General features: G+C 37.1%; 3 protein-coding genes across 9 annotated transcripts; 1 reads left to right on the forward strand and 2 right to left on the reverse strand.

Moving 5' to 3' along the window:
* Positions 1-1,899: 1,899 nt before the first annotated feature.
* On the reverse strand, positions 1,900-10,015 carry LOC147556235 (putative inactive histone-lysine N-methyltransferase SUVR2). 6 transcript variants are annotated; one of them, XR_015235255.1, is made up of 10 exons: positions 9,587-9,806; positions 8,823-9,088; positions 8,016-8,712; positions 7,124-7,308; positions 6,077-6,769; positions 5,540-5,805; positions 4,289-4,355; positions 4,091-4,141; positions 2,663-3,348; positions 1,900-2,554 (listed from the first exon to the last, which is right to left on the reverse strand). XR_015235255.1 is itself a non-coding variant. In XM_086664068.1 (10 exons), the coding sequence occupies exons 2-10, from the start codon at positions 9,003-9,005 to the stop codon at positions 2,249-2,251; spliced, it is 2,271 nt and encodes a 756-aa protein (XP_086520194.1). In that variant the 5' UTR covers positions 9,006-9,088; positions 9,587-10,015; the 3' UTR covers positions 1,900-2,248. The 6 variants fall into 6 exon arrangements, 3 of the variants coding, with proteins under 3 accessions (XP_086520194.1, XP_086520193.1, XP_086520192.1); XM_086664068.1 differs by having other exon boundaries at positions 1,900-2,280; positions 3,252-3,348; positions 9,587-10,015; XM_086664067.1 differs by having other exon boundaries at positions 1,900-2,280; positions 3,252-3,348; positions 7,058-7,308; positions 9,587-9,865.
* A 2,564-nt stretch (positions 10,016-12,579) lies between these two features.
* LOC147556236 (protein FAR1-RELATED SEQUENCE 6-like) lies at positions 12,580-13,062 on the forward strand. The gene has a single exon (XM_086658600.1). The coding sequence runs from the start codon at positions 12,580-12,582 to the stop codon at positions 13,060-13,062; it is 483 nt and encodes a 160-aa protein (XP_086514726.1).
* Positions 13,063-13,434: 372 nt separating this feature from the next.
* Positions 13,435-17,030, reverse strand: LOC147556237 (uncharacterized). 2 transcript variants are annotated; one of them, XM_086664342.1, is made up of 5 exons: positions 16,699-17,030; positions 15,236-16,194; positions 14,303-15,149; positions 14,113-14,233; positions 13,435-14,025 (listed from the first exon to the last, which is right to left on the reverse strand). In XM_086664342.1, the coding sequence occupies exons 2-3, from the start codon at positions 15,530-15,532 to the stop codon at positions 14,565-14,567; spliced, it is 882 nt and encodes a 293-aa protein (XP_086520468.1). In that variant the 5' UTR covers positions 15,533-16,194; positions 16,699-17,030; the 3' UTR covers positions 13,435-14,025; positions 14,113-14,233; positions 14,303-14,564. The 2 variants fall into 2 exon arrangements, with proteins under 2 accessions (XP_086520468.1, XP_086520467.1); XM_086664341.1 differs by lacking the exon at positions 16,699-17,030 and having other exon boundaries at positions 15,236-16,362.
* Between the last annotated feature and the right edge of the window lie 3,933 nt (positions 17,031-20,963).

Raw genomic sequence — 20,963 nt, forward strand, 5'->3', positions numbered from 1 at the left:
AAAGAGAATTAGGTTCCAAACCTCTAGCCACTTTGCAATGCAACGGAAGGTGGTATTTTGTCTCTTCATGCTCCTTGCACAAAATGCATCTATCACAAGCGAGGACGCCTGTTCTTAAGATGGTCGACTGTAGGAAGTTTAAGAAGACAAGTAGCCCAACTCATAAAGCTAACTCTAGGGGGAAAAGGACTTTTTCAAATGAGCATTGGGAAAAGGTAAGCGTTGTCATCCACGTACATGTTCATCCTTCAATAGCATTGTTATACCGAGATGTCTTTATTTTCCTCTTCCAGCCAAACCCTTACATCTTCCTCTTCATTGCGGTGTGTGATGTTAAGGATGCCTAGCAAGTTAGGGAGAATGTTTCAGCTCCTTTGAATTGGTCACATACTTCATTTACCGGCTCCATTTATATTTACAAAGATTTTATTCATCCCTCCATCAACCCTCCATCAGCCCTCCGCCTGATATGACGACGTCTCACTGGAGCATGTACTCTCACCATTTGCTCCACGCTCAAGTGATATGTTGCCACATCTGGCGGAGGGCAAGGGTATGGACCAAATGGAGGGATGAATGGAATTTCTCTTGTATTTGACACATGGAAGATTGTAGTGCATCTTTCTCTTCATCAAATCGAATTAGACCAGCCTTCTTTATCTTCTCCATACTTATCACCGGTGATCTTGTGTCATAAGACATCATTTTTCTGTGCAAAGCATCATATCCACTTGGATAACAGTACAATTACTCATCGCCCTCCGAGCCACCCCCCCCCCCCCCCCCCCCCCCCCCCCCCGCCACACCCCCACCACTAGATGTATTAAATATTTGTTGAAGTTTACCCTAAGGCCCAATGCAAGCTCGCACCAAACATGGATCTCTTTTCGTTTCCTTGTCTTTACCAACAAAGAAGAAGGTATCAACTACAAACTGGAGACGATTCACGTAAGTCCCGTCCCTTTTTGTCTTGAAGCCTTTAATTCGCACTTTTGCATGCTTCGTACAAAAGCTTAAAACTTCGTGGACTAATAAGAATAATAGAGGGGAAAGGGGATCTCCTTATTGCCTGATTCCCCTCGAACTCTGGAATATTCTGCTTGGAAAGCAATTGATCTGGACATAAAAGCTGGTTGATGAAATGCACCCGTAAATCTACAATCTCCAAACTCCATCCAAATCTCATTTTTTCCATGGTTTGATTTTAGTTCAACTTATTCTATCATGCGCCTTCTAGATCAACTTTAACTAAAAGATCATTTGGCTCTTAATAAAACTTAAATCTTAACTACTAAATTAAAAATCTTGTAGCAACCATTCAACTAGTTGAGTTCGTAGATTTTTAACAAAGAAATTGAATTAAACAAGGTTGAAGATTAGGGATGGCAACGCTTGATTCACCATTTGTTGTTTGTTTGGCTAAACAAAGAATCTTGTAGCAACCATTCAACTAGTTGAACAGTGACTTGTCCCATTCGGCAACGCTTAATTCACCATTTGTTGTTCTTTTGGCTAAACAACAAACTCTTAGAGTGGGCTCTGAGATCATTTTAGCAGAGAAGGGCAAACCCTTAAGATTTTAGTAGCAATCAATATTTGGTGTTTTCTATTGAATGTATGAGATGAATAAAGAGGGGAGATTTGTTGTTTGGACCCCCTTTCGTATAACCGACTTGCTGTTTGGATTGATTGAAGAATTAAACTACTTCAGCTCAAACTTTGTAACATTCTGCTTTAGGGTTCCCATCAAGTTCATTTTAAACAAAAATAACTAAGAATTGTTTCAGTGTCATGATTTTCTGCCATACATAAATTCAATGGCATAAAAAGAACTAATTTGCAGAACAAAAATGCATGAATTTGCAAATAGAGACAAGTCGGAAGAAACCAACCAAACCCAAACTTGCATATTTGCAAAAATCCATAAAGAAACCATCAATATTTCACAATCCAAAAATGAACAGATGAAACTAGGACAGAGTTTGGCTTTCCTACATGATCGAAGACGAAAGAGAAAACCAAATGCCCATCTGTTCTAGGACATAGTAACACCTAATAAATAAGAAAAACTGTTACTTGAAAGGTTTTTCAGCTACCTAGTTTACTGACTGATTTATACATCCTGGTATATACAACATACAGAAGTTGAGATCATATTACTTTGTTTTTCTCCTCGCTAAGAGAAAACATCAAAAAAAAACTTTACCTTCAATCCTTCCAATTTTCCATCTTTTCCTTCTTTAGCTGATTATTGCAAGAGTAGTGCATTCAATTTAGTTTCTGCGCCAGAAAATGGTAACATGAGCAGAGGTGTCGGAAGAATTTTCTAAGATAAAGGAAGAATTTTCTAAGATAAATGACGATGTTGTTCATAAGGTTATATAGTATTATAGTTCAAGCACCTAAAACTCTACCAGTCACATGGTAAGCTCATTACTTTAACCTAGAAAATTGCATTTAAGGTGCTCTTGATCTTCATTAGCTAAATAGTGGCGTAGGGAAAGGTGGAACCATGATTAGGCAACCCGGGCAGTACAGCCTACTAACGGGTCCGCTTAAAGTGTGCTAATAGGTCTGTTTGATTTCAGATTAGTACTGGTTAGCCTGATCAATCCATCTATAGTTAGTAGCCGATATAAAACAGCATTTCTTTATCGGTGGCTTATATCCTCTTACTCTATAAATATGTACAACAACTTTGTCATTCTGAAGGATATCAAGATTCATACTCCAGTAAACTCTACAGCAATTGATTTAAAGAGGTTATTCCTGCCTCAAGGAGGTTTGTTCGGAAAAAGTGAAGCACCGCTTTGAGGCGTATGCCTCGATGCACGAAAGGCATACATTAGTTCTTTTAGAAAAATAAATGATACCACACTTGAGTACTTAAATAAGATTAGTCTTTTCCACTTTTCTACAATAATATAAAGACTTAATTGTTTAACAAACAAGATATATAAATGTTGTTACTTCTTAATTTTTATGTTGCATAAACTTAAACGATGCTGGTAAGTTTTGTTTTTTTTTCTGTAGATCCGTACGCCTCGAGGCGAAAAGAGACCGCCTCGCCTCGAGGTGTACACATCTACCGAATTTTAAAGCATTGCTCTCAGTTTGTCTGGGCTTGTTTTTGGCACTACCTGATAACCATTACTACACTAACAGTGTACTAGACCAGAGTGGTAGAAGACAAGGTATATCAAACTCAATTTTGCTGACTCAAGTAATTGAAGAAGATGAGTTATACTAACTGTGAGATTGCTTCATGTCTCGGCAGCATTTGCTTCCACAGCGACATTGAAATGACTTTACGCCGTCATTATGGTCGTCAAAGGCGACCCCATAGTCCTGAAATTAATTACATATGCAAAAAAAATGAAAATACTTCATCTCTGTACTTTAGTGCGGTAAGAGAAAAGTCATTGCCATAATCATTTAACGCAATAAGTGTATTTTACTTTAATTATCTGAAAACATGCAAGATCATATCTTCTTAAGAGTGTCAATTTGCACTCCTGCCGTTTTATGCAAGTTAGTAAGGAAAACTTGATTGTAGTATGTGATGTTATTTAATTAGTCGCAGTCTCGCAGAATAAGAGATTTAAGAAGTTTTATGCGAAAAAATAAGATGCGGAACAACATAGCCTAGTAATCTGGGACCACCAGGACCAAAAGGGGAAACTGTTAAGTAAGATATACAAAATTAGAAGGTTGGGCCCTGTTTGGCACACAAGAACGAAAGGCTATTGATTATCAGAAATGTGATCCAAATGTGATTGGCGCTAATGAAACTATAGGATTTCTTCTGAAGGGGGGATCCTAAACCAAGGAGGCGTAGGTTTTCAAGTCCCATTCCTCTGTGGTAGTCTTCATTTCTATTCCTCCCTTACTGCATTTAGTTTACTTTATCGTATTAAATTAGCTTATTCTTAGGCTTCCGCACTTTTACATCAGATAGACAGACATAAATAGCATAATAATGTGAACAAAAACACAAATATTGTAGAAAAAGTAAATGATGGAAAATTTGTATATGCTGTTCTTCAGGAATAACTTCAATAGAATATCCATATCATCTAAGCCTACTTACCCAAGTTAGCTCTTCCAAAGCATCGATGTTTCTTGTTGTGAAAAATGCTAGCTGCGATAGAGATAGAGAGAGAGAGAGAGAGAGAGAGAGAGAGAGATAGATAGATAGAGAGATTGATCATATACACTTCCCAAGAAACAGGCTCGAGTAAAACAAGATATAAGAATCCAAGCTGAAATGTAGCGTCAAATTTCTTACATGATAATAGTGATGATATGGAGTCTCAACTTCAACTGGGATCTGAACCAAATTTGCATCAAAGCATCTAAACAAGCATATACAGAACTAACAGATGAGTTCCAGGACTAACTAAAACAAGAATTTGGTTTGAACATTTTTACTAGCCAAAAAAGCATGATAGTGTAGAGTAAGAGGAGCGAAACAATAAATATCACAACCAAGTAATTCAAACTTCACATAATAGTAATAAAATTGTAAGAAACAGATAAAAATGTCTAATCTATATGAGAGTTAAAATAAAGTAAAATACAAAACTATTTCCAGAAAATAAAGGAAAGAGGACCAGATTAGGTATGAACGAGAGAGGTACAAAGAGAACAGATTCGTAGTATCTTCCCAGCGCAATTATCTTTCGGCTTGATTTACGCTACCGTATAGCCCAGACAATAACTCCAGTTTACTAATGAAACGATATAAATTTGGTAAATTCTTAGCCTTAGAGTGACAGGGACAGGAATCACCAATCAAGCAGTGTATTAGAATAATTCACTACTGATAGCTCACTGAAGTCAGAGTATACTGATAAACTCTACGTGGACATAGTTTTTTAAGGTTCTACCAACCCAAACGAACTTATGTCAACCTCAAGATTATTTGCTTTCTCAGTCTCAGTAAGTGAGCAACGAGTATAGTTGCTTGCTTGAAGTTTGGAACAGCTCTGAAGTACTTTTTATCCTAAACTTCCTACCCATATTACGCTATTTCCATCTTAGAAATATCCTTGATTACTGAGGTGGATCATTATCTGTTAATCCAAATAGAAATTGTGAATGACAAGAATAGTTTTACATGATTTCAATGTTAATCCAGGAAAGATGGACTAGGGAAAACCAAAAAAAAGAAAAGGAAGAGGGGGAGTAGGAGCTTACGGAGGAGAAGAGATGCGAATAAAGGATGCACAAAAGAAAGTAGAGATTCTTTCGTGTCTTCTAACTGTATCGTATTCCTTGAATCTTTAATGTACTAGGGTCCTTTCTATCCAAAGTATCGCCAACTAGAAGGCGATTAGCAGTACTTACAATATGCCTACTGTCAATAACTATGATGGTGTCTAAATAAACTGTTGAATGCATATTTCAGAAGGGAAAATTTCCTCATCAGTTGAGATAAACTACAGATTAGACATATTTAAATGACCAACTTACGCATTTGAAATCAAAATGACTGATGACTTTATAATTTTCCAAAAAAACCATGTGATGGGCATACCTATGATTAATGAATCTTGCAACATTTCCATAAAATGTAGCATCTAAACAAAGGGCGTCTCTATCCTTCACAACCAATTCTGTACTCCAAGCGGCATCAAGCATAACAGGAGATATGTGCTTCTCAATATCGGGAATTTGCATGTTCCTTTCGTGCATTTCCATGTTGGTTAAAATTTCTCCAATATATTCGCACACAAAAGTACCTCTTGGCAAGTCTTCAAGTGTTCGGAGACCCCACCCTTTACCTTCCGCGGTAAAAAATACCTAATCATAAACGATGTTGATTAGCTGGAAAAAAGGGAAAACTGTGGAGTAAGTAGAATGAGAAGAGCAGAGAAACTTTTAATCAACATTATATTTGAAACACTGAAGAGATCCTATTTTGAACTACACATTGATATTCTGAAGATGTTTGATGTTACTAGTATTAGTTACTTCCATACCAGAATGCTGGACAAAGATGATCTGATACTGAATAAAATACCTATTACTGTGCTACCAATCACATTATAAGATCAAGAGGATAAAACCTGACCTGTAAATTGTGGGTTATGCCACGCTGTACCACCCGATTTCCACACTGCTTATTGCAACCACACTTGCTCCAGCACTCCTTTATAAACTTTCTTGGTATGTGACCCTTGCAGGGTTCAGGTATATCCACATTCTTACACCTCTCAAAGGGGCAAATCTTACAATAAGAGAGGCAGCTTTGTTGAGGATCACGATTCATAGAAATGCATTCATCCAGAAAATTTTCCTTAAGCACACCTTCTAATGTGTAAGCAAAATCACCCCCAGTTTCACGTGCACATGCACAGGGAAGGGAGGATGCCATACAATCACCGAAACAGTTTGAGCAACAGTCCTCATCTCCAATTCTAAAGAGTGAAAATTTTACATTCGCATTTCTAAAAATTATGTTTCTTGGAATGTAAAAAAACAGAGGTGGATAAGGTTCGCTGCTGACATCATTTACCAACGAAATTCTAACACTTTCTTCACCTTTGGAAATGTCATTGACGTCATGGAGTGGCCTTGTATCAATGTCAGTCTTCTTTTTATGCAGCACTGCTATGAAACTGGATAAACTTGAAGAATCTGAATCAAGCTGATCTGTTGTCTTTCCTGCTTCACAGTTGGTGTCCCCAAGAACTTGTTCATGAAGGTCATCTCTGCTGTGAAAGTCGTCTGCAAGAGCCAACACCTCTCGAACTTGGGGTACAACCTGAGCAGAAGAATGAAATTTGAGTGATCCATTTACAGAACTTCCCGGCATGTGAAATGTGTCTTGATGATCATCATTTACCACCAAAGTATTCTTCAAATTAGAATTGTTTAGCAAATCAGAATTAGGTGTTATATGTGTCAGGTCTTCTTCTTTATCAGCGACAGAGTCATTAGACATATTTAAAAAGCATTCACATAGTTCTTTCATTATTTTCATCAAAGAAAAATTGGGTTCAATAGTTTTGTATGATTTCAGACATTTATCCTCGACCATTTTTAGAACCACCTCTGGACTCGGCGGACGAAAGTTTGGTTGTCCTGGGGCATAGTTGCAACTCAGAGAAATTTTCACCTTCCCTGAGGATGATGAAGCAATTTCAACATTAGCAGGAGATGCCTCTGGGATGTCTGCAAGCTCTAGGCTCGGTATACCCTCATGTGCTGCGCCTAAATCACTCTGACCTTCATCTTCCACATCTGCATGTTGCGAAACAAAGAACTCCACCCCATCTCGTTTCCCATTTTCGTATACTGGATCTGAAAGATAATTCAAATATCAGCTAGAAAAATATCAAATGATACTAGCTACCAGATAAACGATCTTTCTATTTTGAACATGTTTGTGTCTTGCTAGTATATGGTTGAGAACAGTTCAACAAATTAAACGGATTATATATGGATAGTAAAGGTGCTTCTTAGTGCATGCATTTTGTTGTTGTTTCTGAAAAAGTTGATTGAGTACATGAATGTAGTCAAAAATAGAACTTTTAACGGTCCCATGGGCCAATGTGTTCCTTGCTTGAGACCACTTAGTTAGGGAGTACACATTAACTTTTAGTTTTAAACCTTAGTAACTATCTGTACTAGTGAAGTATATAACGGAGAAGATGTATCTATATACATAAGTTAAATATAAGAAGTGTGCTTAAGTTACAACTCTTTCCCACAATATGTTGAAGCGGTCTTTATTGTCCATAGAGTAACTGAGTAACATTGACACAAACACAAAATGTATAAGAATTAGTTGTGTTAAATTAGTTCGCTCTAAACTCTAGCTATTTTATTGTGTGGTATAGAAAAGGAAATGCTACATCATAAGAGCAAAATGGAATTTTTACTATTCAACACAATCAGTGTATGCCCTGTGATTGGATCCAATGTCAAATTGAGCTGGTATATGGCCTTGGTCATGCCCATTTTTGATATTGAAACTCGTACACTTACAGATAATAAATATAGTTTACCTTTATTACTTTTTGGCTCAGGGTTTGGTGGATGCATTATAGCAATGGGAATCTCAATTTGTGGATCTTCATCAATGCATGGCTCAGTTTTGGGATTTATCAAACCATTATTCTGATCAGAACTAAGCAACTCTTTGGCCAACGGATCAACACCGGGATTAGTCTTTGGCAAGTTAAAGCATGCAGCAGAAGACGCTTGCCCATGATCCACTCTTTTGTTTACAGGATGAACCGTAGGTGATATAGACAAACTTTCGGCTATATTTTCTCTAATACATAGTGGACCTGGGCGTTCTCTGTCTTGACGATGACAAACTACAGGCTCCACAATTGGTTCCTTTCCTTTGTCTCTCAATTTGGTGTGAGCTGAAACGGGCTCTGGTTCACTTCTTTTTTTCCTCAAATGCAGCTGACTAGGCTCCTCACTTTCATCTATAGGAGAACCCTGAAGCAATAAAAGCTCTTCATTTCCGCTCTGAAGATTAACTTTAGGTGATGCACCTTCTGGTTCAGATAATTTCTCATCTCCGAGAGGATTTGCCATGCAGTTCTCAGGTTCATTTGCCTCAACTTTTGGTCTCTTTGTTGATGTCTCACCAGAAGGTTGCGCTTGCTCTTCTTGGTGTTTTAATCGCAATCTCTTTAATGGAGGTCTACAATCATCACCCGACTGAACTTCCTTCTTCTTTTCATCCACCTGATAAGAACGAAGAGACAAAAATCAAAAACATGCTAATTAAGTGAAAACCCAAAAAACAAAGAGATAATATTGACTGGGTAATCAACAGAAAGACCAAACAAGCATACCTCATTTTCCTCGTACTCAAAGATCGCATCTGCAAGAACTCTGTAGTTTTCCTCTTCAATAAGTTGCCAATTCTTATCGTACAATTTCAGTAGATTCTTTAAAACAGGTTTCACTTTCTTCTCGGAAATTCCTAAGGCCCTCATTGCACTAAAAGCCATAGCTACTTTAGGGTTGGGTGACATGGCTGATTGTAAGCTTAACGAAATCTCTTATCTCAAACTATATTATCAGCACCCTCTTTCAATAACCCTTTCTACACCATGATCTAAGAAACAAAGAAAATTATACTCATATTACTTCTAAGCATTTGATCAAGGGCAATTAATCAAGAAGATGTATAGATACATAACATGCAGTGAGAAGGTAAAAGGCCAAACGAAACCCAAATTTTAGCAGACCATTTTTCCCAAATGTAACATAAACCCATCATTAGGAATCATGAAAAATCATAAAAATAGAAGCTAATGAACCCCAAAAATAAACCAAATCGAACAAATATAGCACTTGGGTGGGTGGGTGGTGGTGGTGGGGAGGTCAAAACTTGCAAAGAAAAGGGAAATCTTGGAGATGATGAACTAAACTGTAACCTAAACAGTGAAGTAATGTACCTAATAAGAAACCCAAACAAGAATCTAACCATAAAAAACACTAAAAGTAAGGGTAGAAAGAGAGAAATCAAAGAAAAAAAATATCTATAAGAAGTGATTATGAACTCAAAAGAGGAACTTATGATGATTTGAAGTCTTAATGGAGCAGAATTTACCAGCATCCCAGTTGAAAGAAGTTGCAGAGTGACGAGGGTTTTAGGGCAGAGCACAAAAAGAGGAAACTAGTGCACGATTGACGAAGCAGCCCAGTGACGGACTAAATTAGGGAAGAGAGAGAGAGAGGGATAGAGATTTTATTCAATTTCAAGTACAGACGTTTCAGAGGGAGCAAAGAGAAACTTTGCGATGGACTGCGACAGGTAACAAAGCTGTCGCAGCATTTCATTGGTAGATTTGACATTTGGTAAATTTTGAATAGACGTCAGTCGGTCAGTGTCAGATGCAGTGCCAAAATGGTACGGCATCTACAACTTGATAAGTGACCCTTTCGAGAAAGGGTGCCTCTAAAGGCAATCTATGTTTTTGTTTTCGGTTTATCCTATCCCTCTCTTAGCACTCGTCGTGGATCGGAGTAATCATCTGAAGCCCGCAGACAAGACTGAAGGCACTCGGACTGGGTCTAGTCTGTGTTCTTCAAACCCATCACGAATTAAGCCCAACCAAGTGTTCTCAGACTGCTCCAATCTAGGAACGCCGACAGGGTCGCGGATGAGAAGATAGACGTCCAGTTACAAATTTTAAATCGGGACCCTTTCGTATAAAAAAAAAAGCGAGGTAAAAGTATGTTACATGTAAACTAATCAACACAAATTTTAAAATAATTAACCTAAAAAATTAATACTAAATTATTGATGAATCTAAACTCGATGAATGATTTTCAACAAAAAAAAACTCAATGAATGACATTGCTTTATGATTGGCCTAACATGTTTCCAATAAAAACTTCTCTAATTTGTATGGGCTTTTACTCAAATTATGGTTCTGACTTTGTCTTAGGCAGACCAAAATTTCAATCTGGAAAGATAGATTTGATGGAGAGAAGAAAAAACAGATGGAGGATTGCAAATAAGGGCAGAGAGATTAAGGCATATTAAAGAGAGAGGAAGAGTGGAAAAAAAATGTTTGCACTGAATGAAGTGACACAGTTTGGCAGATGTTAACATATTATCTGCTAATTAAACCCTAGAATTATTTGACTAAGAAGATTAGAAAATTTAAATAAAACTGATAGCTTAGGTAGAGTGAGATTCAAAACATTGACATATTCTAATAGATTTGGAGTATTGTCTCTTACAAGAAAAAAAAAACTCTACCAAAAGGACTACTTGAATCCTTGACCTCGTGTGCCTAATTTAAAAAACTCATTGATGAAGCTATAAACCTTCAATTGCACAACTCTCGTACACATTCTACTAATACTTGTACGGCGAAGTAAAAAAAATTCTAAAAATTGGGCCTTTTGTGGTGGGGGTCCGTTGCAGGTGCACGACCCGTAACCCCCACCACACGAGTCTGGGCGATAAGAGTGAGGGTCGACCAAAAGTAATAAAAGAGGAATGCCTAGGTTAAATTCATATATTTTTTTTCTCAGATCAAGTTCTCTATGTTAAATCTCTAAGTGTTTCATGCAAGATCTTTGAAGAAAGAGAAAGAAGAACCAACGAACAAGAGAATATGAGGGGGTGCTCGGGGGGACACCTCTTAAGCGATATGGGCCGCGCACCTACTGCCATCCTACGGATAGATGCCCTAAGAGAAATTTTGCGGTGTGCACCTACCGACGCACCCTATATACGCTTACTGTTTTTACTGGCTATGTTAATGGTTAGTCACACTCACCACATGGTATGTTTTTACCCTGGCACACTCACTTTTCACATATACACACGTTTTGGTTACAAAAATTGTCGATAAGACGATCACCGACGTTGTTTGAACAGACAGAAAGGTGTGTCTGATTTAGATGTTAAGTCATCGATACTCATATCCCCGATGTGAAACTTAGATCAATAATTTATTAGGGTAACTCTTGGTTTTCATTCGGTAAGATGTTAATCGACACTATTTGAATTAAATTGAAAAATCATCTGACTTTGATGTATGGACATCAGTGTTCATCCTACTGATGATTGATTTTTCGTCAGTAAGGCGGTTATCGGCTCAATATAAACAAAATTGGAAACATATATTATCTGTACTCAATCTGTCGAAGGAAAAACAAAAACAATGTGAAAAAACAAAGGCGTATATAAAAAAGTGTACAACATTTCATTCATATTCATTTGTCAATTGTAAAACACTAGGTATAGCCCGTGCCCCTAGGGCACGGGCAGTTGTACGGGGAATATGTACTCTTTTGATTTTTCAACCTATATTTTTCTTCAGTGTTGAGCCATGTTCTATAAACAATGTCTCTTCGTCTAAACATTTGTTTCTCCGCGTGAAAAATTTGCTTCACCAAAAAAAAGTAAAGGGAAGACCTTTGTAGTTCTTTCATTGATACAGAGATTAAATTGGGTTAGAAATAGTGCGTCCATCAATTTCACCAAAAGATCTCAATCGTATCCATGTTGTTTGTGCACAAACGCAACTATGAACTTATTTAAACTCTTCAGAATAAAATCTGTCATGAAGAATGGGGGTTAAAAAAGCTGAAAACAAATGATTTGTTGTGAAGTGGTCGTCACCAAGTTTCTTGGAATTTTACATCTTGCAAAAAAAATAATTTAACAAAACCTGCCAAAATATTTAACAACTAAAATCAACAAAAATACAAAAATGAACTTCCTAGTCTTTAGATTCATAAATCAATTAGTTAAATTACTATGAATAGTAACTTGGTTTATAGACAACTCTCCTCCTATAGTATTTAACAGAGGAGATTTTCTTCTCCTGCTTTTCTCCTTCTATAGTTTCATTGTTTGATAGTTTTGGTTTGTAAATTTGTGAAATACTTCTGATTTTGCTCTAATTTGTGCCCTAAATGTTGTTTATGATGAAATTGATCCATTTTGCCAAATTATTATTGTGTAATAGGTTTGATTTATGTTGCAAGTGTTATGATATGTTCAAATATGACTGATTTTTCCCTAATTGAACCCTAAATGTCTTATATGTGATCCAAATTAGGTAAATATCTTTTGCAGGAATGCCGCAATCTTCAGAAAGTGAAGATATGGATGATTTTGAGCTAATGTCCGAGAAAGAAAGTGACAAACATAAAGAAGTAATTGTACCAAGTGTTGGTTTGGAGTTCCAAAACATTGATGAAATGTATGAAATTTGTCTTTCTTATGCTAGAAAAGAAGGGTTTTCAATAAAAAAACGATCATCAAAAAAAGGGGGAGGAGTAGTTCAATACATTACATTGACTTGTGGGAAAAATGGGCGAACTAAATCAGCAAGTAGCAATCCTCTTCAACCACAACCTACTAGTAGAAATGGGAGTAAAGCCAAAATGTGTGGGAAGTTGAATGAAAGTGGGAAGTACGAAATTATTAGTGTTCTTTTAGAGCACAATCATATTCTTATCTCCGGAAAAGCTCGCCACTTCAGATGTTATCGAAAGGTTAATGCACAAGTGGCAAGACAACTTGAAATTAGTGATATGGCAGGAATTAAAGTGAACTGAAACTATAAGCAACAGGTTGTAGCAGCCTATGTTGAAAAAGGCGGCAACGGGGACTAGTCGCCAGACCCGGGACTAGGAGTAGTCGTTAATAGTCGTATTTAGGCGGGACTAGTCGTATAATATTAATATATAATGTTTTTTTTATATGTAATTATATATATGCATAAATATAAACATTTGAGATCAATATGATGAGAAATCTTACCTTGATAGAGGTGAATAGAGGTTCTTCCAAATTTTCCAAGTGTAGACACAACTTTTCCTGAAAAAAAAAGAAGACTTCATTCAATATTCAATTCAGTAGCTCAATATTTACTTCACCATGGCAAATTCATCTAAAGAAAAAATACTACCAAACGCCATCACCAATTACTAATACAATAATATCATTTAAATAACATAAACTTAAGTGGTCCATAGTTAAAGCAAATTCAAAATAAAAGTGGTTCATAGAGGTCTTAACAACTAGTAAGCTAAAAACAAACTACAAACGACAACAAGTGATTAGTAGCATTGATCGAATACACTTGGCGGTTCAATCTCATCAAGTAAATCCATATATCTTGCCCCTTCAACTTCAGTATCTTCATCTTCAGACTCATCCTCGTCTACAAGTTCCATTTGAGTGCCCGATCCAGAAGTAGTAGAAGAAGTAGACCCCCTCATTGACTTGCTCCTCGTTCTTGGCCCTATATCAGTCACCCCTTGAGCCGCTCGAACTTGTTCCCATGTGAGGGTGTCGCCTGCATGAACAAAATCTTGAAGTTCTTCCTCATTAGGAATTATCCATTCATCATTATCGTCAACATCCCTTAGAATAATAGGATCAATTCTAACATCTCTCTTTGGCCCAATAGCATTGTCCCTAGCTAAATTTCGAACGAGCAACTTTCTATTGTATTGTATGAATACAATATCATTCAACTTTTGTTGGGACAAGCGATTCCTCTTCTTTGAATGTACCTTAATAAACAAGATTATAAATTAATGAAAAGAAATAAGATTATAAATTGAAATATGAATAAGACTAGAAATTGAAATACTACTTACATTATCAAATGCAGCCCAATTTCGCTCACATGGTGAAGCACTACATGTTTGACTCAAGACCTTCTTTGCAAAATCATACAAAATAGGCAACCCCCCCTACCATATTGCCTCCACCATTGATCTGCGCCAAAAGAAGAAAACTTATAGCTACATAAGTACAAAAAAGTATAGCATAAAGAAGAAAACTTACATGGTTCCATCTTGTCGACTAACTTCAGTGCCAGTGGGTTTGATAGGCCACTTCCATCTCTATAATGGAGCATTTCAATTTGCATTTCCTCAAGCTTATCAGCATCTATTAATTTATGACTGGCAAGATATACACTGTTCATGACTTGATTAGTCTCAACTTTTTCCCAACCTTGACCATAATAAATTGCCGGATTCAGATAATACGCAGCTCCATGCAGTGGATGATGAAGTTGATCAACCCATCTTTCATCAATAATACCTCAAACTTTCGCACATGCGATGTGGTCATCTCCAAGGTTCTTTTTTATCTGCTCCTTTGCTCTAGACATCGCCTCGTATATGTAGCCCATACTCGGTTTTATCTCAGTGTCCACCAACCTGACAACATCAACAAGTGGTGCCAACACTCGACATGCAAAATATACATTTGCCCAAAATGTACTTTTACCCACTATCCTTGCACATTTCAGTCCATCCGCTTTTTTTGCAAAATCTGATTTTCTGAATTGTTCGCTTACAAACAATGTTTGTATAGCACACCTATTCATATGAACACTCTTCAGAGTATAAAAAGCAGTGGCGAATCTAGTAATACATGATCTATGCAACTCTTTCCCGAGAGTAAGTTTCCTCATCATGTTTAATACTCTACCATGGTTATATATAAACCCCACAACAGTTTTGGAATCAGCTAAAGCACTCTTTATCTTCGGTAAATCATCATCAATATTCTGAAGCATTAAGTTCACACAATGTGCAGCACATGGAGTCCAAAACATATGAGGATGTTCTTCCACTAACTTCTTGCCTGCTAATTTGTAATTCGCAGCATTATCGGTAATAAACTACAAAAGAAAAGCATAGTTAGATTGTATAAGCAAGATTAATTAAAGATGATATCAAATAAAGTAATAAAAATCCAAAAACATACCTGAACAATGTTTTTCTCTCCTACAAATTTAATCACATCATTAATCATTCCCACAATGAGATTCGAATCCTTAACATACTCAGATGCATCAATGGAGTTCAAAAAAACTGTTCCTTTCGGACAACTCACTAAAAAATTAATCAAACACCTACGTTTTCCATCAGTCCAAAAATCTGACATTATAGTACATCCAAAGCTCTCCCAATGTGTTCGAAAAGACTCAACATAGGCGTTTGTTTCCTTCAACATCTCCTTGACCATGGTAGTTCTAATATGGTAGACAGAGGGAGCTGGCATGAATCTTCCATATTCTCCAACTGAATCTGTGAAGTCTTTGTAGCTATCCTTTTACAGCATTGAAAGAAATCCCAGCCTCATTTGCCCAAATGGCATATTTCTTCCAAGACTTGTGCATCAACTCTATTTTATGAGGATTGTTTCTATCTAGAGTGTCTTGTTTCATTTTCTTAGCATCAGCCTTAAAATAAGCATCCATAGAACCTCTAACATTGCTTGCTCTCTTCTGACTTTTTCCTTTCGCATTAACAGTATTTGATTCCTTCACCAATACTTCACCCTCATCTTCGACATCTTCATCATATCCCTCATCATCATCATCATCACCCAAAACATCATGGCTTCGAATGATATTACTAATTCTAGCCTTTTCAATTTTTTTCTTTCCATAGTTATCCATTTGTTCTTGGATTTTCTTCTTTATCTCAATAGTAACTTTACCACATGGTAAAGTATTTCCTTTCTTGCCAATAAGATGTTCCTTAAGTCTATAGATTCCCCCTGACAACTTCTTCTCACATAACTTACACCATACCAAATTTTTGTCATTAACATTCCTACATTCTCCCCATTCCCATGCTATGTCGTTGGAATTTCTTTTCACCGGAGCAACACTACTAGCACCAGCAGATCCAGTACTCGCAGAATTCATCGCTCAAGGACTTTACCGTTTCAAATTAACCAAAAAAGGAACAAAATCAATTCATTAAGAGTGCAATATCACCAAAAATCAGATTATAAACCATAAAATAAGTTAATTATGAGTATAATATCAACAAAAATCATACAATAAACCATAAAATCAGTCCATTACGAGTATAATATCAACCTTAAACCCTAAAATAACCTCATTATGAGGTACAAAACAGTACAAATCATTACCCTAATCCCTAAAATATCAACCTTAAACCCTAAAATAACCCCATTATAAGTATAAAACACAAAAAAACAAACCCTAAACCCTAAATCAGTCCATATTATCCATATAAATCACTATAAAGTAACCATAACAAGTCAAACCTAATTGTTATAAACATTAATGAAGTATAACAACTCAAACTTAACATTAAAATCAGTTTATATAGAAAAAAAAAACTCAACTAATGATTTCTAGAGAGAGAAAGAGTTGTAAAAAGAAAAAATGGAGAAGATAGAGAGAAACTTACTTGGAATCAAGTTTGGAGAAGAAGATAACTTGAAAAAGTGCTTCAATGATGGTTGATTGGTGTTTTGAGAAGAGGGAAGAAGATAGATGCAAGAACCCTAGGTTTTCTCTCGGTTTGAGAATGAAAAGAAAAAAAGAAAAAAAAAGAAAAGAAAAAACAGGCTGCTACTATAAAGCCCGACTGGCCCGACTAGTCGACCCGACCCTAGTCGGGCCGAGTCGGGGCTTTATGCTTAATAAGTCCCGACTAGGGACCTGGTCCCTAGTCGAGGCGCCACAATGGCGACTGGGGACTAGTCTGGGACTAGTCTAGGACTAGTCCCGACTTTTTCAACATAGGTAGCAGCTGTGGACATGAGAATGCCCCATCCAATGAAAGAGATTGCAGAAATTATATACAAAAGAAAAGAGCAATTCGTCTCGGGGAAGGAGATGATGCAGCTATTCAACAATACTTTTTGACTATGCAGAAGAAGAACAATGGTTTTGTTTTTAGTATGGATTTAGACGATGAGGGTTGCTTACGTAATGTGTTTTGTGCAGATAGGAGGAGTAGAGAGGCATACAAAGAATTTGACGATGTTGTAACATTCGATACAACCTACCTAACAAATAGATTTGGTCTTCCTTTTGCTCCGTTTGTTGGGATTAGCCATCATGGGCAATCTGTTCTTTTGGATTGTGGTTTATTGTCTAATGAAGATACAAAGACATTTAGTTGGTTGTTTAGGACTTGGCTTGATTGTATAGACGGTAAGGGGCCTGATGGTATTATTACAGATCAAGATCAAGTTATGCGATGTGCTATTGAGGAAGTTTTTCCTAACACAAGACACTGATGGTGTCTTTGGCATAAAATGAAGAAGATACCTCAGAAACTAGGTAGCTACAAAGACTACAAGAAGATAAATACTATGGTACATGATATTGTGTATGACACAGTTAGCATCGAAGAGTTCGAGTCTAAGTAGAAATTTATGATGGATCATTATAGTTTATGGGATAATCGATGGTTGGATGATATGTATAGAGAGGGAAAACGATGGGTTCCAATATTTGTGAAACCTTACTTTTGGGCGGGAATGTCTAGTACCCAACGAAGTGAAAGTATGAATGCGTTTTTTGATGGATATGTTCACGCGAAAACCTCATTAAAGGTTTTTGTTGAACAATACAACGTCGAAAGGATAAAGTTGAGAAAGAGGCAAGAGAAGACTTCATGTCTTATAATTTTGTCTTGCCTTGTGGGGCTCCTTTCGAAATAGAAAAACAGATGAGGGACATTTACAACGAAGTGAAAGTTAAAAATGAAGGAGTTGAAGGAGATGTCCTTCGACCAAGGTGACAATGCGAACAAATTGTCGGATAGGACAATTGATGTGGAAGATCATCAAGTCTGATTGATTTAGGGATCGTAGAGTTGTAGCTAGAGACCAACTACGATCGTCGAATTACGAAGTAATTCGCGGCTAACTTCGATCGGATCCTACAACGGGTTACACATAAGAGTGACAAATTGATCTAGGATATGACTAGTGGGAGTGAGATATAATCATGGGAGTGTCCCATAAACATATCTCATAGGCCTAAAAAGGAATTAGGCAAAGATAGTACAAAAAGGCCAAAAACAGGGTTTTTGGGCCTAGACCGGTTCGGGTACTTCTAGGACTCGGATTGGGCTGAATTTTGGAGGGTTAGTTGCTGATATAATAAAAATTATATCTGCCAATTTTCGTGGTGTTTGGGCACCTCCTCCTTAGGTAATTGAGAAAATACCAATAGTTGTTATTTTCGACTATTTCCCTAAATCTTATTCTAAAGGGTGTTTTAGGAAACCTAAAAGGAGGTGGATTCTTATTAGGGTTCTATATAAACACTCTTAGGGCAGAGAATAAGGTGTGGAATTTCTCTCTAAGCTTTCTTACTCTACCACATCAAGTAGAGAGGAGAAAGTGAGCTAATTCCCAAGCTATCTTCTAGTCAAGCAAGAAGAAGGTCTTCTTATTATCCAACCACCATTGGTGTGCTAGCTATACAACAAGGTGGGAGATCAAATTGATTGCTCGTGTCCCAAGTAGAGGAGCTACACTTGAAGCTCTTGGTCTTCTTCAATCAATTCAACTAGTTCGAGGGAAAAGCGATTAAGGTAATCTACTATCTCCATTAGATTAATTACTAGTTTTGCATGTGATCCTGGGAATACTAGTGTAGACATTAGATGTCATATTTCCGCTATAAACACTAGTAGAAGGGTGTAAATCCCTACAGTGGCGTCAGAGCCTCTTGCCATTAACTAGTTTTTGCTAAGAATCGAACTAATTAATATGCTTAATAGTTTGAAAATTGAGTTTATAAAAGTATTTTAAAAGATGTTTTTAAAAGTATTTTAAACTCATAATTTGATGGGATTCAATAAATTTTCAAATTGAGAATCAAATTGATGATTAAAAGTGTTTTAAAAGACTCAATTTCATTGAATTTCAAACTAATCCATGCTTGATTATGTTGATAGTTATATTTAAAAAGGTTTTAAACATAAAATTTGATTAATTATGAATTGGATTCAAAGATTTTTTCAAATTGATTTCAAAATTGTTCTTTGAAAAATTTCAAAAACCTAGATTTTGATCCAAAATTGGTTTGATTAAGAGTTGTTTTTTAAATTTTGGAAACTTTTGAAAAACAAAGATTTGGAATTTTAGAAGTGTTCTAAAAGGAGTAGTTTTGAGTTTGGGAAACTCTCAAAACAAATTTGGAAAAATTTAAAAAGTTTCTAAAAGTTTTGAAAATTTTTAGAAGTATTCTAAAAGGAATTTCAAAAATTTAAGAAAAGTTTTAAAATTGGAAAATAGCAACTTAAAGTTGCATAAGAAAAAAAAAATTTCTTTTTGGAAACTAGGGTTTTGAAAAACCCTAGTGTCCGGCCAGGAAGCCTCCTGGCCGGACCAGAAGCTCCTGGATGCGTCCTCTGGACGCGTCCAGAGCAGCTGCTGAGACGCGTCTTGAAGACGCGACCAGCAGCTGCGACAGAAGCTTCTGGACGCGTCTTTGAGACGCGTCCAGAGCAGCTACTAAGGACGCGTCTTGAAGACGCGTCCAGGTCGCGTCTAAGACGCGACCAGCAGCTGCGAAGGAGCTTCCTGGACGCGTCTAGGACGCGTCTAGAGCACTCGACCAGACGCGTCTTGAAGACGCGTCTGGGAGGTTCTGGGTGTCTCGGACTAGTCCGAGACACCTAGTGCTGGTCCGGTCCAGTACCAGACACGTCTAGGACGCGTCTGGTACATGGACTAGCGTCCTGGCTCCGGCCAGGACGAGACCAGGCCTCGGCCAGGACATGTCGGCCCTATGGGCCGTGCTATGTCCGGACCTTGTCCGAGCCCTTTTTGGGCTTGGGCCGGGACTTGTCCCGGGTTTTTTCGAGGCTTTTCGGATCACGAAAAGGGATCATCATTCGAGTGGGAGTTTTTGCCAAAAATTATTTTCCGATTCCAACCAAATAATTCCAAAATCAATCCGGGCCATCCAATAGCCCAAAACGGATTTCTCTTTAAATTGATTTATGAAATCATTAAGAATCGAACCAATATTTTTTCCGAAATTGACCCGGGCTTTCTCGAGCCCAAAACGGAGTTTTTCTTAAAGATGATTTTAGAAATCATAAAAGATAAAACCGGAAAGCACCACTAGTAGAATTCTTCGAATTTAGACTTAAGGTCCGTAATGTGACATGTGATGTCAACAAAAGTATCTCCCAAGATAATCATGCATATATAATTCTTAGCCTTGATATATTATATGATTGCATGTGATGTGAATGCGGGAAACTAGTATGGCCATAGATTTATTTCTTTATTCTTGTTTTAAGCACGGATGGGTGCATGCTTTGTAATTAATTTTAATTTCAAGTTTATACGATCTGCGAATCGTTAGAGTCTTGTAATTAGAGTTTAGGGTCTATGAGTCCATTGAAGAAACTCGAGGATGAAATCCAAAGGCGAGTGGGAGAAATCAATGGAGGTTCAAAGATGGCGATCTAAGACGAACCAAAAGGCGAAACAAGAAGAAAACCAAGGGTGATTAGATCTTCTAGGTTAGGGGCCATATTAGGATCCATGTCTGCTTGATTTACTTTCTCGCGCGCATTTACTTACTTATTTACGCTTTATGTCGTGGATGTTAGTTAGGCTAAATAGTTCACTATAACAAACGCCAGACTAGCATAAAAGTCCCCAAAAGTAATCTTGAGTAATCGCCTATCCAGAT

Source organism: Eschscholzia californica, unplaced genomic scaffold (genome assembly GCF_041429995.1).
Source record: "Eschscholzia californica isolate CP2 unplaced genomic scaffold, dmEscCali1.0.p SCAF_2, whole genome shotgun sequence".
Classification (NCBI taxonomy): Eukaryota; Viridiplantae; Streptophyta; class Magnoliopsida; order Ranunculales; family Papaveraceae; genus Eschscholzia; species Eschscholzia californica.